At 45.7% G+C, this 16,158-nt stretch overlaps 1 protein-coding gene across 1 annotated transcript in view; it reads left to right on the top strand.

Annotated features, from left to right (window-relative positions):
* RGS12 (regulator of G protein signaling 12) overlaps positions 1 to 16,158 on the top strand; it is a 146,193-nt gene that overhangs the window by 20,324 nt on the left and 109,711 nt on the right. Inside the window, exon 3 of the mRNA XM_040419172.1 lies at positions 6,716 to 6,832. Within this exon, the coding sequence (XP_040275106.1) occupies positions 6,716 to 6,832 (117 nt within the window). The remainder of the gene's footprint in view (positions 1 to 6,715; positions 6,833 to 16,158) is intronic.

Here is a 16,158-nt window from a genome sequence, read left to right as displayed (position 1 = left end):
CTAGGCGATGGCACGCCCCCCTGGCATTTTCTTAAATGTGGTCACTGATCAGTTGAGAAGGCTTGATAAAGGCAGTAGGACTAAGTCCAATTTGAATAAGAGCGAAATGGACGCGTTGCTCTCCCTGGAACGTGATACCTCCCTTGTCATCAAACCATCTGACATTGTTGTCATGAATCACGACCACTATAAGACCACGTGCCTCCGCATCCTCAGTGACCAACTGTGCTATCGTGTGTTGGAATCCAATCCAATCGAGGCGTTTCGGAAAAAACGGAAAAACCTCTTGGATACAGCACAGGAGCACGGTCTGATCAGCCGAACAGAAGATGATTTTTTTGTTCCCCAAACACCCGCAGACCCCTTGTTTTTACGGATTGCCCAAAGTACATAAGGGCTTGTCACCATTAAAGGGGCGTCCCATTGTTTCCGGGAGCGGAAGTTTGACGCATCCGATCAGTACGTACGTGGATCAGATTTTGCGCCCGTTTGCGGTGGCCCCATCCTCGTACATACGTGATTCCATGGGTGTGATCAAAAAATTGGAGGGGATCCACATTGGTGAAAACGTTATGCTTGCCAGTTTGGACGTGGAGGCCCTCTACAGGGGTGTGGAGCTGTGGCCTCGTTTTTTAAATCAGCGTGGCATCCATCTTTGGCAGCATAAGGAGTTTGTCCTTGAACTTTTGAGTTTCATTCTTGAGCACAACATATTTATTTTTGACCATCGCCTGTACCATCAGCTCAGCCCCTGTGCCCCCACTTTCGCCAACCTGTACCTGGGCTGGTGGGAACGGGAAGTTGTGTTCGCTGAGAATAACCATAAATGGGCTGACCACATCAATGTATGGTTGCGTTACCTCGACGATGTGCTAATCTCGTGCTCAGGAAGTGTAGCTGGTTTCAACAGGTTTGTCGCGGACCTGAACAATAACACATCGGGATTGTTTTTTTTTTACCTGCCAAATTCAAGAATCGCAAATTGCGTTTCTTGACCTCACTATTTTCAGGGATGGGGATGGCAACATTGGCACGCGTCTATTTCGTAAAAAGACGGCGACGAATAGTCTACTAAGGTGGGACAGTTGCCACCCCCTTCCCCTCAAAAGAGGAATCCCTAAAGGACAATATCTGAGGGTAAGGCGCGGTTGCTCCAGGATGTCTGATTTTAGGGCAGCATCTAATGATCTGCAGTCAAGACTTGGGAGTAGGGGATACCCACAGCATGTGTTAGCCAAGGCCTATCAACCTGAATCGGGACACCTTATTGACACCAAAAGCAGAGCCTTCTGGCATCGTGGCCACTTATGATGAGGCACACGACACAGTAAGAGAACTGCTTACCAATTACTGGGGCATTTTAAAATCAGACCCAGACATTGGGCATCTGGTAGGAGAGACACGTGGACGTAATTTAAGGGATCGTCTGGTCCACAGTTTTTTTTCAAGCCCCCACCACAGCTACTTGGCTGAGTACCAACCTCAAAGGGACCTTTCGATGTGGAAGATGTGTGGCGTGCTCTGCTATTCAACTAGGCGGTACATTTACTTGCAGCGTAACAGAGCAAGTGTTCACCATCAGGTCCTTTGTTAATTGCAGGACTAGAGGTTTGGTATACTTGGCCACATGTATCTGTGGAAAACAATACGTGGGGAAAACCTTTAGGGAATTTCGCAGAAGAATAGCAGAACATCTCAATGATATTCGCAAGGGGGCTGATACCCCAATTGCGAGACATACTTCCACCTTTCATGGTGGCAATATGGACGTGATGAAATTCCAGGCCATAGAGGTGGTGAGAAGATCTCCAAGAGGAGGAGATTATTACAAAAAGAGACACAGTGGATTTACCGCTTAAGGGACTCAATGAGTACAATTCCTTTGTATGTTTCCTTTGAGTCCTGATGTAGGCAATTTTTATAGAAAAAAGGGGGGAAAAAGAAAAAAAAAAAATTTTTGGAAGAAGTTTTTTGAAAAGAAAAAGAATTTTTTCTTTTTTTTTTTTTTTCTTTTATGGTGTAAGACCTATCTTGTGTCTGTGACAAAGACTACACTGGCCACTAGGTATACAACATCATTTACCAGAATTTGACAATGATCCCTGTAATGTCTGCAATGTCCTGCTGCATTATACTTTTAAACCACCGCCTTGTCCCCTTAGCAATAGTGTGTGAATGTGTTGACATTCAGCTGCGATCGTCTCATAGAGGGGGCGGGTAGTTTGCTGCGGTGGCGCTGCGCCTCCTTCCTCCCTTATTGGCCGCTACAGGGGCTTGATCCGGAGTCTCCTCCTTATATAGCGCGTGTCCTTGCGGCCGCTCAGTGCTGATAGCTGCAGCCTCTGTCATGGAGGCTAGTAGCAGCTGATCTGTTTGTTTGTCTCTTTACCCACAACTTGTGCTCCTGACGAGCCAGAGTATGGCGAAACGCGTCGAGCAATTAGTGGGGGCAGACTTATATATTTTTTGATGGTCGCTTGAATGGCGTTTACATGGCAGTAGTGGCCTGCGGTTTCTCAGCCCTCTCCCATATGTGAACAGGTGCACTCAAGCTTCCTCTTGCTCACACTCAGGTAGCTAGTGTCCCTTAAATCGTGCTCTAAGGGCCGACAATCAGACATCTGGTTCATACTCATGACAGGTGGTTCTTGATTCATGTCGGATCCTAAGGGTAGATGTTTATTAATGGATTAGTCAAATATTAAATCTAGTCCAGGGCCATCCATACTGGGTGAGTGAGCTGAGCACCTTGTCCGTGCCACGGTGCACAATTTGGGTTGTGCATAGATTACCATAGCCGAGGCATGGTTATATTATAAACCATAGTGCACCTGAAGTGGATCTCTTAGTGACCGTCTCCACACCTGAGTGGTATCACGGATCGTGGTCCTTTTTGTGTCACCTCGATCCGCCACAGGAATTGCGGATACACTCTGGTCACTTAGATTTTTTTATATAGTTAGTAGGTTTCCTTTCCTCTATAATTTTGGTATATTTAATAAAGTATTAGTTTTATCTAATCCTCATAACGTTCCTAACGACAGTGATATTATTTGTCAAAGAGACACTGTCAGCATGATCAACCCTATTAAACCAGGCTTACTATAGCATTACCACATTGAGATCTGCTTAGAAAGCTAATCTACATATTACTGCGTTTTTCACAGGCACAATATATGGTTATAAAGACACCAGTAATATGTGTTCGCTTATAAGCATAGAAAAACCATCCTTCTTTATGTGATAATGCAGTAGCTTAAAGTGGTAAGTGCTCAGCTTTGCATGTAGATGATCCGAAGTTCTAATCTCAGAAGAAAAATATACTTTTTCTCAATTTTTTCCTCTCATTTAACCCATAATAAAAGCCTATACTATTATAATAATAATAATAATAATAATAATAATAAAAGCTTACTATATTGAGAAAAGTGTTTTTTATATTTAGAAACCTAAAACCTATTACTGTTTTTTTCTGAGACACAATATATGATGATAAAGAAAATAGAAATATGTATTAGCTTTCTAAAAAACATTATTCTCCATATGATAAGGATACAGACTTTTATTATGGGTTAAATGAGGGAGAAAAAATTTATCTGAAAAAAAAAAACCATTTGAAAGTCACCCTTAAGATTTAAACCTAGGATTCCTACATGCAAAGCTGAGCACTTACCACTAAGCTACTGCATCATCACACAAAGGCCTCATGCACACGACCGCTGTGTGTTTTGTGGTCCGCAAACTGCAATTTGCGGAACGGCACGGACAGCCATTGATCTAACTTACTGCCTATTCTTTTCCGCAAAACGGACAAGAATAGGACAGGACTCATCATTTTTGCGGGGCCACGGAACGGAGCAATGGATGCGGACAGCACACGGAGTGCTGTCCACATCTTTTGCGGCCCCATTGAGCAAAAACTGCAGCTCGGATGCGGACCAAAACAACGGCCGTGTGCATGAGGCCAAAGAAGGATGGTTTTTCTATGCTTCTAAGCTAACACATATTACTGGTGGCTTTCTAATCATATATTGTGCCTGTAAATAAAGTAGTATTGTGTGCATTACCTTTCTAAGCAGGTCTCAATATGGTAATACTATAGTATGTAATGTATATGACCTGTACATACTAGGACACAGCTCTGCCCTCAGCATGCTTATGCCTAGCCCTGTCAATCAAGGGAAGGGGGTGTTACAAAGCAGTGCTACATGGATTCAGCTCTGCCCCCCAGGTGATTGCACTTGCTCATTTGCATATGAATAAAAATGCAGATATCACTGAATCTATTTAGCATACAAACAAAAGAAAGGTATAGTTTTAATCAGCATGATGAGCCCTACCTGGCGGTATGCCTTGTTTAATAAGATTATCATGCTGACAGGGCCTCTTTAAACCTGTGTTTAGAAGAGGTTGGATTTCCAGGGAGATGGACCCTGGGTCCGCCCCCTACAGGAGTCTGGTGTTAGCTGAGAAAGATGACAGACGTGTGTGAGAAGGCTCTACAGAAAAACCTCTTCAGTTCCAGAGATTCACCATCTCTGTGACTTCTACAGCTAAAGAGTAACTGCTGCATTAAAGCACTCCGGGGAGAGAGGAGGAAGTTTAGAGGGTCCAGGATCTACAAGAATAGAGGTCAGTCAGCAAGGTATTGTGCACATTTATGGCAGTGAGAGGTAACATTGGCAGTGCACCCTTCCACACTCTGAGACGGTCAGGCCAGCTGTATCTTATATTCGCACCCCTCAGTCTGGGAATTTGCAGAAGCTTTTACCGAGTGCCTGTGGTTCTGTTGAGAGACGTAAAAAGACAGAAGGAAGTAGTACTACAACCCCCAATTATTGCTGCTATCCATACCCTATCATTGCTGGATGTACTACTACACCTATTCTGCACTTTAGCAAAGAGAGACTTATTTATTGATACCGATGGTTACTGACTGTACCATACATTGGGCACTGCACCCGCACTCTTGCCTTGCACCCTGCCGAAACACCTACCCTCTACCACCGGGCAGGAGCCCCAATGCCAGGGGATGTCCGGAGTAAATGGATGCTGACCTTGGTAGTAGTCTTCTCCTGGATATTGCCGTCCTGAGCGATGATTCTTGGGACACCACAACAACGTAGTTTTTATAACTGTGCCATATAGCGGATACATTAGTGTCCTATGTAACAGTCCTGTCAATGTGCCGTCACTGAAGAATAAAATCATAGTAGTTATCTTTCAAAAACTACAAGAAACCGAATAATAATGCCGTACAGTGCGCTAATAAAACCGCCATACACTGTCTAAATAACAGAGCTATACAGTGCTCACATAAGCTCAGGTCCTAGTTTTGAAGCCCAACATGAGAGGTTTGCAAGACTATCGTCCAGCTAGGGTTCAGGGGAACTCTGTGTGATGAAGTTCAAGAGGGCGACAACAAGACCTGTCACTTCTACCCTGTGAATGACGTAGGTGTCGGCATCCTCAGGAGGAGCTGTCCTCAGAAGGGGGGACATTTTTGCACAGTTTGCCCCCTTGTTGAAAAAAAAGTTGGGAATAACTGCAAAGTGGACTGCAGAGCAGTACTAAAAGTACAGCAAAAGAGGCAAACTTCCATACCGCCATAATGCCACTTCCATACCGCCATGATGCACGGTTCCATACCTCCATAATGTACACTTCAATACCGCCATAATGCAGCTTCCATGCCGCCATAATGCACGCTTCCATACCTCCATAATGTACACTTCCATACCGCCAAAATGCCACTTCCATACCGCCATAATGCACGCTTCCATAATGCACGGTTCCATACCTCCATAATGCACGGTTCCATACCTCCATAATGTACACTTCCATACCGCCATAAGGCACACTTCCATACCGCGATAATGCACGCTTCCATACCTCCATAATGTACCCTTCCATACCGCCATAATGCCACTTCCATACCGCCATAATGCACGCTTCCATAATGCACGGTTCCATACCTCCATAATGTACCCTTCCATACCGCCATAATGCCACTTCCATACCGCCATAATGCATGCTTCCATACATCCATAATGCATGCTTCCATACCTCCATAATGCCACTTCTATACCGCCATAATGTACACTTCCATACCTCCATAATGTACACTTCCATACCGCCATAAGGCACACTTCCATACCGCCATAAGGCACACTTCCATACCTCCATAATGCACACTTCCATACCGCCATAATGCACGCCTCCATACCGCCATAATGCACGCTTCCATACCGCCATAATGCACGCTTCCATACCGCCATAATGCACATTTCCATACCGCCATAATGCACGCCTCCATACCGCCATAATGTACGCTTCCATACCGCCATAATGCACGCTTCCATACTGCCATAATGCACGCCTCCATACTGCCATAATGCACGCTTCCATACCGTCATACTGCACACTTCCATACCGTCATAATGCACGCTTCCATACCGCCATAAGGCGCACCTCCATACTGCCATAATGCACACTTCTATACCTACAAAGCATTTGTACCCTATTGATCACCTACGGCGTATTTAACAGCCACCATGTGCTAATTACCAGGCTCTTTAACCCTTTAGATGCTGCTAACAGTACCGATAAAGCACATTGCAGTTGATATGACTGACGGTTTTATAGTGATAGTCTAGGGCTCTTATAATAATAATAATAATAATAATAATATCTAACTATAATATTTTCTTTATAGAGCTCAAAATGTGGCCCTACCAATGGGATGGTTCAAGGTCCACAGCGCTCTTCAGGGCGTAGGTCACTTGGAAGATCTAAGAGGTTCAGCGTCACAAGGTCTCTGGACAACCTGGAGGTAAGAGCGGGGGCAACCTGCATTTGGTTTATCTAAGATATTTCCGTGTGATTGACAGGAACATGTCTGTACTGTCTGCTAACTGAGACTCCGAGGACATTACTCAGAAGTTTCCCTTGGGTGTAGTTGACCCACAGGCTCAGGCAAGTTTGTCTTCCTTTCCCCTATTTCTTTGAGATGTGAAGGGTTTTTCCGGGAGTAGATTATTAATGACCTTATCCTCAGGATGGGTCATGAATATCTAATCGGTGGGGGTCCGACAACAGGGGTCCTGGCATAGCCATGATCAGCTGTTTGATGAGGTGAGCACTATAGACTCCTCACAGAATACCAAGCATCTTTGCCCTGCAGCTCTCTCCCTATCAGAGCTCAGAGCATGCCCTTTCTGCTGTAGCTCTCTCCCTATCAGAGCTCAGAGCATGCCCTTTCTGCTGTAGCTCTCTCCCTATCAGAGCTCAGAGCATGCCCTTTCTGCTGTAGCTCTCTCCCATCACAGCTCAGAGCATGCCCTTTCTGCTGTAGCTCTCTCCCTATCAGAGCTCAGAGCATGCCCTTTCTGCTGTAGCTCTCTCCCATCACAGCTCAGAGCATGCCCTTTCTGCTGTAGCTCTCTCCCATCACAGCTCAGAGCATGCCCTTTCTGCTGTAGCTCTCTCCCATCACAGCTCAGAGCATGCCCTTTCTGCTGTAGCTCTCTCCCTATCAGAGCTCAGGGCATGCCCTTTCTGCTGTAGCTCTCTCCCATCACAGCTCAGAGCATGCCCTTTCTGCTGCAGCTCTCTCCCATCACAGCTCAGAGCATGCCCTTTCTGCTGTAGCTCTCTCCCTATCAGAGCTCAGAGCATGCCCTTTCTGCTGTAGCTCTCTCCCATCACAGCTCAGGGCATGCCCTTTCTGCTGTAGCTCTCTCCCTATCAGAGCTCAGAGCATGCCCTTTCTGCTGTAGCTCTCTCCCTATCAGAGCTCAGAGCATGCCCTTTCTGCTGTAGCTCTCTCCCTATCAGAGCTCAGAGCATGCCCTTTCTGCTGTAGCTCTCTCCCATCACAGCTCAGAGCATGCCCTTTCTGCTGTAGCTCTCTCCCATCACAGCTCAGAGCATGCCCTTTCTGCTGCAGCTCTCTCCCATCACAGCTCAGAGCATGCCCTTTCTGCTGTAGCTCTCTCCCTATCACAGCTCAGAGCATGCCCTTTCTGCTGTAGCTCTCTCCCATCGCAGCTCAGAGCATGCCCTTTCTGCTGTAGCTCTCTCCCTATCACAGCTCAGAGCATGCCCTTTCTGCTGTAGCTCTCTCCCTATCAGAGCTCAGAGCATGCCCTTTCTGCTGTAGCTCTCTCCCTATCAGAGCTCAGAGCATGCCCTTTCTGCTGTAGCTCTCTCCCATCACAGCTCAGAGCATGCCCTTTCTGCTGTAGCTCTCTCCCTATCAGAGCTCAGAGCATGCCCTTTCTGCTGTAGCTCTCTCCCATCACAGCTCAGAGCATGCCCTTTCTGCTGTAGCTCTCTCCCATCACAGCTCAGAGCATGCCCTTTCTGCTGTAGCTCTCTCCCTATCAGAGCTCAGGGCATGCCCTTTCTGCTGTAGCTCTCTCCCATCACAGCTCAGAGCATGCCCTTTCTGCTGCAGCTCTCTCCCATCACAGCTCAGAGCATGCCCTTTCTGCTGTAGCTCTCTCCCTATCAGAGCTCAGAGCATGCCCTTTCTGCTGTAGCTCTCTCCCATCACAGCTCAGGGCATGCCCTTTCTGCTGTAGCTCTCTCCCTATCAGAGCTCAGAGCATGCCCTTTCTGCTGTAGCTCTCTCCCTATCAGAGCTCAGAGCATGCCCTTTCTGCTGTAGCTCTCTCCCTATCAGAGCTCAGAGCATGCCCTTTCTGCTGTAGCTCTCTCCCATCACAGCTCAGAGCATGCCCTTTCTGCTGTAGCTCTCTCCCATCACAGCTCAGAGCATGCCCTTTCTGCTGTAGCTCTCTCCCATCACAGCTCAGAGCATGCCCTTTCTGCTGTAGCTCTCTCCCTATCAGAGCTCAGAGCATGCCCTTTCTGCTGTAGCTCTCTCCTATCACAGCTCAGAGCATGCCCTTTCTGCTGTAGCTCTCTCCTATCACAGCTCAGAGCATGCCCTTTCTGCTGTAGCTCTCTCCCTATCACAGCTCAGAGCATGCCCTTTCTGCTGTAGCTCTCTCCCTATCACAGCTCAGAGCATGCCCTTTCTGCTGTAGCTCTCTCCCTATCACAGCTCAGAGCATGCCCTTTCTGCTGTAGCTCTCTCCCTATCACAGCTCAGAGCATGCCCTTTCTGCTGTAGCTCTCTCCCATCACAGCTCAGAGCATGCCCTTTCTGCTGTAGCTCTCTCCCTATCACAGCTCAGAGCATGCCCTTTCTGCTGTAGCTCTCTCCCTATCACAGCTCAGAGCATGCCCTTTCTGCTGTAGCTCTGTCCCATCACAGCTCAGAGCATGCCCTTTCTGCTGTAGCTCTCTCCCTATCAGAGCTCAGAGCATGCCCTTTCTGCTGTAGCTCTCTCCCTATCAGAGCTCAGAGCATGCCCTTTCTGCTGTAGCTCTCTCCCATCACAGCTCAGAGCATGCCCTTTCTGCTGCAGCTCTCTCCCATCACAGCTCAGAGCATGCCCTTTCTGCTGTAGCTCTCTCCCTATCACAGCTCAGAGCATGCCCTTTCTGCTGTCGCTCTCTACCATCACAGCTCAGAGCATGCCCTTTCTGCTGTAGCTCTCTCCCATCACAGCTCAGAGCATGCCCTTTCTGCTGTAGCTCTCTCCCTATCAGAGCTCAGAGCATGCCCTTTCTGCTGTAGCTCTCTCCCTATCACAGCTCAGAGCATGCCCTTTCTGCTGTAGCTCTCTCCCTATCACAGCTCAGAGCATGCCCTTTCTGCTGTAGCTCTCTCCCTATCACAGCTCAGAGCATGCCCTTTCTGCTGTAGCTCTCTCCCTATCACAGCTCAGAGCATGCCCTTTCTGCTGTAGCTCTCTCCCTATCACAGCTCAGAGCATGCCCTTTCTGCTGTAGCTCTCTCCCTATCAGAGCCCAGAGCATGCCCTTTCTGCTGTAGCTCTCTCCCTATCAGAGCCCAGAGCATGCCCTTTCTGCTGTAGCTCTCTGCCTAGGGGGCAAAGAGCTACAGCAGCAGCTATCTCTCTATCACACACAGCTCAGGGTGTGTGTCCTTTCCACTGCAGCTCACCCCCATCACCTCTCACTGGGCGTGTCCTCTCTGCTGCAGCTCTCTCCCCATCACATCTCAGGGGCTGTTCTTTTCCTGTAACTGCCACAGTTACTGACACAAGATATGGCTAGTGTGCCATATATGCGAGTGCTTGTGACCACCTCAGTGATGCGGGCGGAGAAATAAGGAAAAGAACAAACAGCAGGTGGCGCTATACAGATACATTTTATTGAATAGCTCAGTGGCTATACAACATTTTTGATTACATGCAATTACAAAAGTATTCAGATCCAGGGGCTGGTTTGAAAAATGCAGAATATTTTTTGTGGGACAACCCCCAAGTGTAAACCCTGTTGCCTTCATATTGAGAACTTATGCTGGACATTTACAGATCGCCTGCACCTTCAAGATTCTTGTGTATTATATGGGAGGGGGAGTAGGTTTTTGTATGTTTTTTATAAAAAGGCACAACTATATACTGTAATTATAAAGCAACATTGCAAAAAAATAAATGAAAAAGTACAGTTTGGTGTATACAGCTTCTATGCAGACCTATATGTTTCCATGGTTACAGACTCCGATCGAACATCGCTCTGTAGTTGTGTGTTACTCCCAATCTGCACTTTTCTGACTGTTCTAGGCTGGACATAATGGAAACAAATGGCAGACATGCCTGCGGGGTCAGAGCTGTATACACAAAACGGGCGGACTGGTTTTAAAAAAAAAATTAGGACTATTTACAAAGTTGCTTCATTTTTATTATTTTTGATGTACTGTAACAATACAAAAGGTGGAGGCGGGAGAAAACACATGGCAACCGCGGTGCGACCGAACCCGCGCCTGTATGCAGATCGGCACAGCAGCCTGATTATCAGTGGCCACAGGGCAAATAGCTGCTTAGCGGTAGAACCGCGCGGTCATTTCTGATTGGCACCTCACAAAACATAACACAGACGTCTCCAGGCTCATTCTCCGCAGTGCCAGGCGACCAGTGTTTCCACAGGGTTGGGCTATTGTGGTTTAACTTGGCATAGTAACTGCATTTCCACATTTTTATCCAGAATGTGTGTGTACCCGCCGCCATGGTCAACACCTAACCCTGGGCACAGAAATAACATGTGACTGTGACAATGGAAGCATTGTGACACCGGGACGTGCACTGTATATAACAGGACAGGGTAGTATAGTGACACCGGGACGTGCACTGTATATAACAGGACAGGGTAGTATAGTGACACCGGGACGTGCACTGTATATAACAGGACAGGGTAATATAGTGACACCGGGACGTGCACTGTGTATAACAGGACAGGGTAGTATAGTGACACCGGGACGTACACTGTATATAACAGGACAGGGTAATATAGTGACACCGGGACGTACACTGTATATAACAGGTCAGGGTAATATAGTGACACCGGGACGTACACTGTATATAACAGGACAGGGTAGTATAGTGACACCGGGACGTACACTGTATATTACAGGACAGGGTAGTATAGTGACACCGGGACGTGCACTGTGTATAACAGGACAGGGTAGTATAGTGACACCGGGACGTACACTGTATATAACAGGTCAGGGTAGTATAGTGACAGCGGGACGTACACTGTATATAACAGGACAGGGTAATATAGTGACACCGGGACGTACACTGTATATAACAGGTCAGGGTAGTATAGTGACACCGGGATGTACACTGTATATAACAGGACAGGGTAGTATAGTGACACCGGGACGTGCACTGTATATAACAGGTCAGGGTAGTATAGTGACACCGGGATGTACACTGTATATAACAGGACAGGGTAGTATAGTGACACCGGGACGTGCACTGTATATAACAGGACAGGGTAGTATAGTGACACCGGGACGTGCACTGTATATAACAGGACAGGGTAATATAGTGACACCGGGACGTGCACTGTATATAACAGGACAGGGTAGTATAGTGACACCGGGACGTGCACTGTGTATAACAGGACAGGGTAATATAGTGACACCGGGACGTACACTGTATATAACAGGACAGGGTAGTATAGTGACACTATAGTAACATAGGACACACACTGTATACATAAGGACACACACACTGTATATATAACGGGACACACACACTGTATATATAACAGGACACACACACTGTATATATAACAGGGGACACACACACACTATATATAACGGGACACACACACTGTATATATAACGGGACACACACACTGTATATATAACGGGGGACACACACACTGTATATATAACGGGACACACACACACTGTATATATAACGGGACACACACACTGTATATAACGGGACACACACACTGTATATAACGGGACACACACACTGTATATATAATGGGACACACACACTGTATATATAAGAGGGGACACACACACTGTATATAAGAGGGGACACACACACTGTATATAACAGGAGACACACACACTGTATATATAACAGGGGACACACACACTGTATATAACAGGGGACACACTGTATATATAACGGGACACACACACTGTATATATAACGGGACACACACACTGTATATATAACAGGGGACACACACACTGTATATATAACGGGACACACACACTGTATATATAACGGGACACACACACTGTATATAACAGGAGACACACACACTGTATATATAACAGGGGACACACACACTGTATATATAACAGGGGACACACACACTGTATATATAACGGGACACACACACTGTATATAACGGGACACACACACTGTACTGTATATTTAACAGGGGACACACACTGTATATATAACGGGACACACTGTATATATAACAGGGGACACACACACTGTATATATAACGGGACACACACTGTATATATAACGGGACACACACACTGTATATATAACGGGACACACACACTGTATATATAAGAGAGGACACACACACTGTATATATAACGGGACACACACTGTATATATAACGGGACACACACACTGTATATATAACGGGACACACACACTGTATATATAACGGGACACACACACTGTATATATAACGGGACACACACACTGTATATATAAGAGGGGACACACACACTGTATATAACAGGAGACACACACACTGTATATAACAGGGGACACACACACTGTATATATAAGAGGGGACACACACACTGTATATAACAGGGGACACACTGTATATATAACAGGGGATACACACACTGTATATATAAGAGGGGACACACACACTGTATATATAACAGGACACACACACTGTATATAACGGGACACACACACTGTACTGTATATTTAACAGGGGACACACACTGTATATATAACGGGACACACTGTATATATAACAGGGGACACACACACTGTATATATAACGGGACACACACTGTATATATAACGGGACACACACACTGTATATATAACGGGACACACACACTGTATATATAAGAGGGGACACACACACTGTATATATAACGGGACACACACTGTATATATAACGGGACACACACACTGTATATATAACGGGACACACACACTGTATATATAACGGGACACACACACTGTATATATAAGAGGGGACACACACACTGTATATAACAGGAGACACACACACTGTATATAACAGGAGACACACACACTGTATATAACAGGGGACACACACACTGTATATATAAGAGGGGACACACACACTGTATATAACAGGGGACACACTGTATATATAACAGGGGATACACAATGTATATATAACAGGGGACACACACACTGTATATATAAGAGGGGACACACACACTGTATATATAACAGGACACACACACTGTATATATAACGGGACACACACACACTGTATATAACAGGACACACACACTGTATATAACAGGACACACACACTGTATATAACAGGGGACACACACACTGTATATATAACAGGGGACACACACTGTATATAACAGGGGACACACACTGTATATATAACAGGGGACACACTGTATATATAACAGGGGACACACACTGTATATATAACAGGGGACACACACTGTATATATAACAGGGGACACACACTGTATATATAACAGGGGACACACACTGTATATATAACAGGGGACACACACTGTATATATAACAGGGGACACACTGTATATATAACAGGGGACACACACTGTATATATAACAGGGGACACACTGTATATATAACAGGGGACACACACTGTATATATAACAGGGGACACACTGTATATATAACAGGACACACACACTGTATATATAACAGGACACACACACTGTATATATAACGGGACACACACACACTATATATAACAGGGGACACACACTGTATATATAACAGGGGACACACACTGTATATATAACAGGGGACACACACTGTATATATAACAGGGGACACACACTGTATATATAACAGGACACACACACTGTATATAACGGGACACACACACTGTATATATAACAGGGGACACACACTGTATATATAACAGGGGACACACACTGTATATATAACAGGGGACACACTGTATATATAACAGGGGACACACACTGTATATATAACAGGGGACACACACTGTATATATAACAGGGGACACACACTGTATATATAACAGGGGACACACTGTATATATAACAGGGGACACACACTGTATATATAACAGGACACACACACACTGTATATATAACAGGACACACACACACTGTATATATAACAGGACACACACACACTGTATATATAACAGGACACACACACTGTATATATAACGGGACACACACACACTGTATATAACAGTCCATGCCTTGATGGGTCAGAGCACTTTTGGTTAGGGCTGATCGGTGTATGTCTCAGTCACAGACGTCTGTACTGCTTTGCTCCTTCCATTTCTGCTTTTTAGCAGCCTCGGAGGGAGAATATAATGCGATTTTATAGGTCGTGAGAAAAAACTTTGAAGACCTGAATAATCACAGGGATAAAATGGAGCCCAGTTAACAGGCTTTCCACTGTGTCGGAGGCTGTCAGTGTAAACAGGCAGAATGCCCCCCAGCTGGGCACCGCTGACCCCCTGCCCAAGATGTGACCAAGTATCTGTGGTCTTGTGAGGGAACACAGGAGCCATTGTCCTCCATTCAAAGAACTGTATTTGGTTTTCCTATTCACTTTCCAGCCTGGGCTACAAAAGCTCTTCAAGGGATTTTCTTCAGCGGCTTTCTAGCAATGACCTTGACTTGTGCACCTGGTGTCTTCTGAAAATATGTTTTCACTTCTGTCCTCTGCAGTCACGTCTTATCGTTAGGCGGTCTCTGACCGACGGTTGGGATGAAGGTCTCTTATACAGTCTTAGGCCTCATGCACACGACCGTTGTTGTGTTCCGTGGCCGTTGTTCCGTTTTCCGTGATTTTCTGCGGACCCACTGACTTTCAATGGGTCCGTTGAAAACTCGGAAAATGCACCGTTTGTCATCCGCGTCCGTGATCCGTGTTTCCAGTCCGTCCAAAAAATATGACCTGTCCTATTTTTTTCACGGACAACGGTTCGCGGACCCATTCAAGTCAATGGGTCCGTGAAAAAACACGAAGGCACACAAGATTGTCATCCGCGTCCGTGATCCGTGTCCGTTTTTTTCCTATTATTTTCAAGGCAAACTTGACTTCGATTTTTTTTTCACTTTTCATGTCTGGTGATCCTCCAAAAATCAAGGAAGACACACGGAAACAAAAACGGAAACGGATCACGGAACCCCGTTTTGCGGACCGTGAAAAAATACTGTTGTGTGTAATATGTCAGTATATTGCAAGTCTGTCTGAAATACAAGTGAAAAGTTATAAAAATAAAATATTATAACTTAATATTTATTTTTCAAATATATAATTATTTTAAAAAACAAATAAAAAAAACACTACTCTCGTTATTGATTGCATGTCACTCCGATTCTGATGCGTCCCGAGATCCCCCTCTGGTCTCTAATTCCTGGTTCCTTTTGATGTGACATATGACTGTTGCAGCCGACCTTTGGCCATAGTGGATCACTGCTGCAGCCAGTGATTGGCTGCAGCGGTCATTGGTCCACATGGAGAGGGACCAGGAAGGGCATAGACCGGCAGGGACGCTGGAAACATCGGAACGGAAGTGGTGGGGAATAGTAA

This window comes from Bufo bufo, chromosome 2 (genome assembly GCF_905171765.1).
Source record: "Bufo bufo chromosome 2, aBufBuf1.1, whole genome shotgun sequence".
NCBI lineage: Eukaryota > Metazoa > Chordata > Amphibia > Anura > Bufonidae > Bufo > Bufo bufo.
This window is presented reverse-complemented; position numbering and strand designations above follow the sequence as displayed.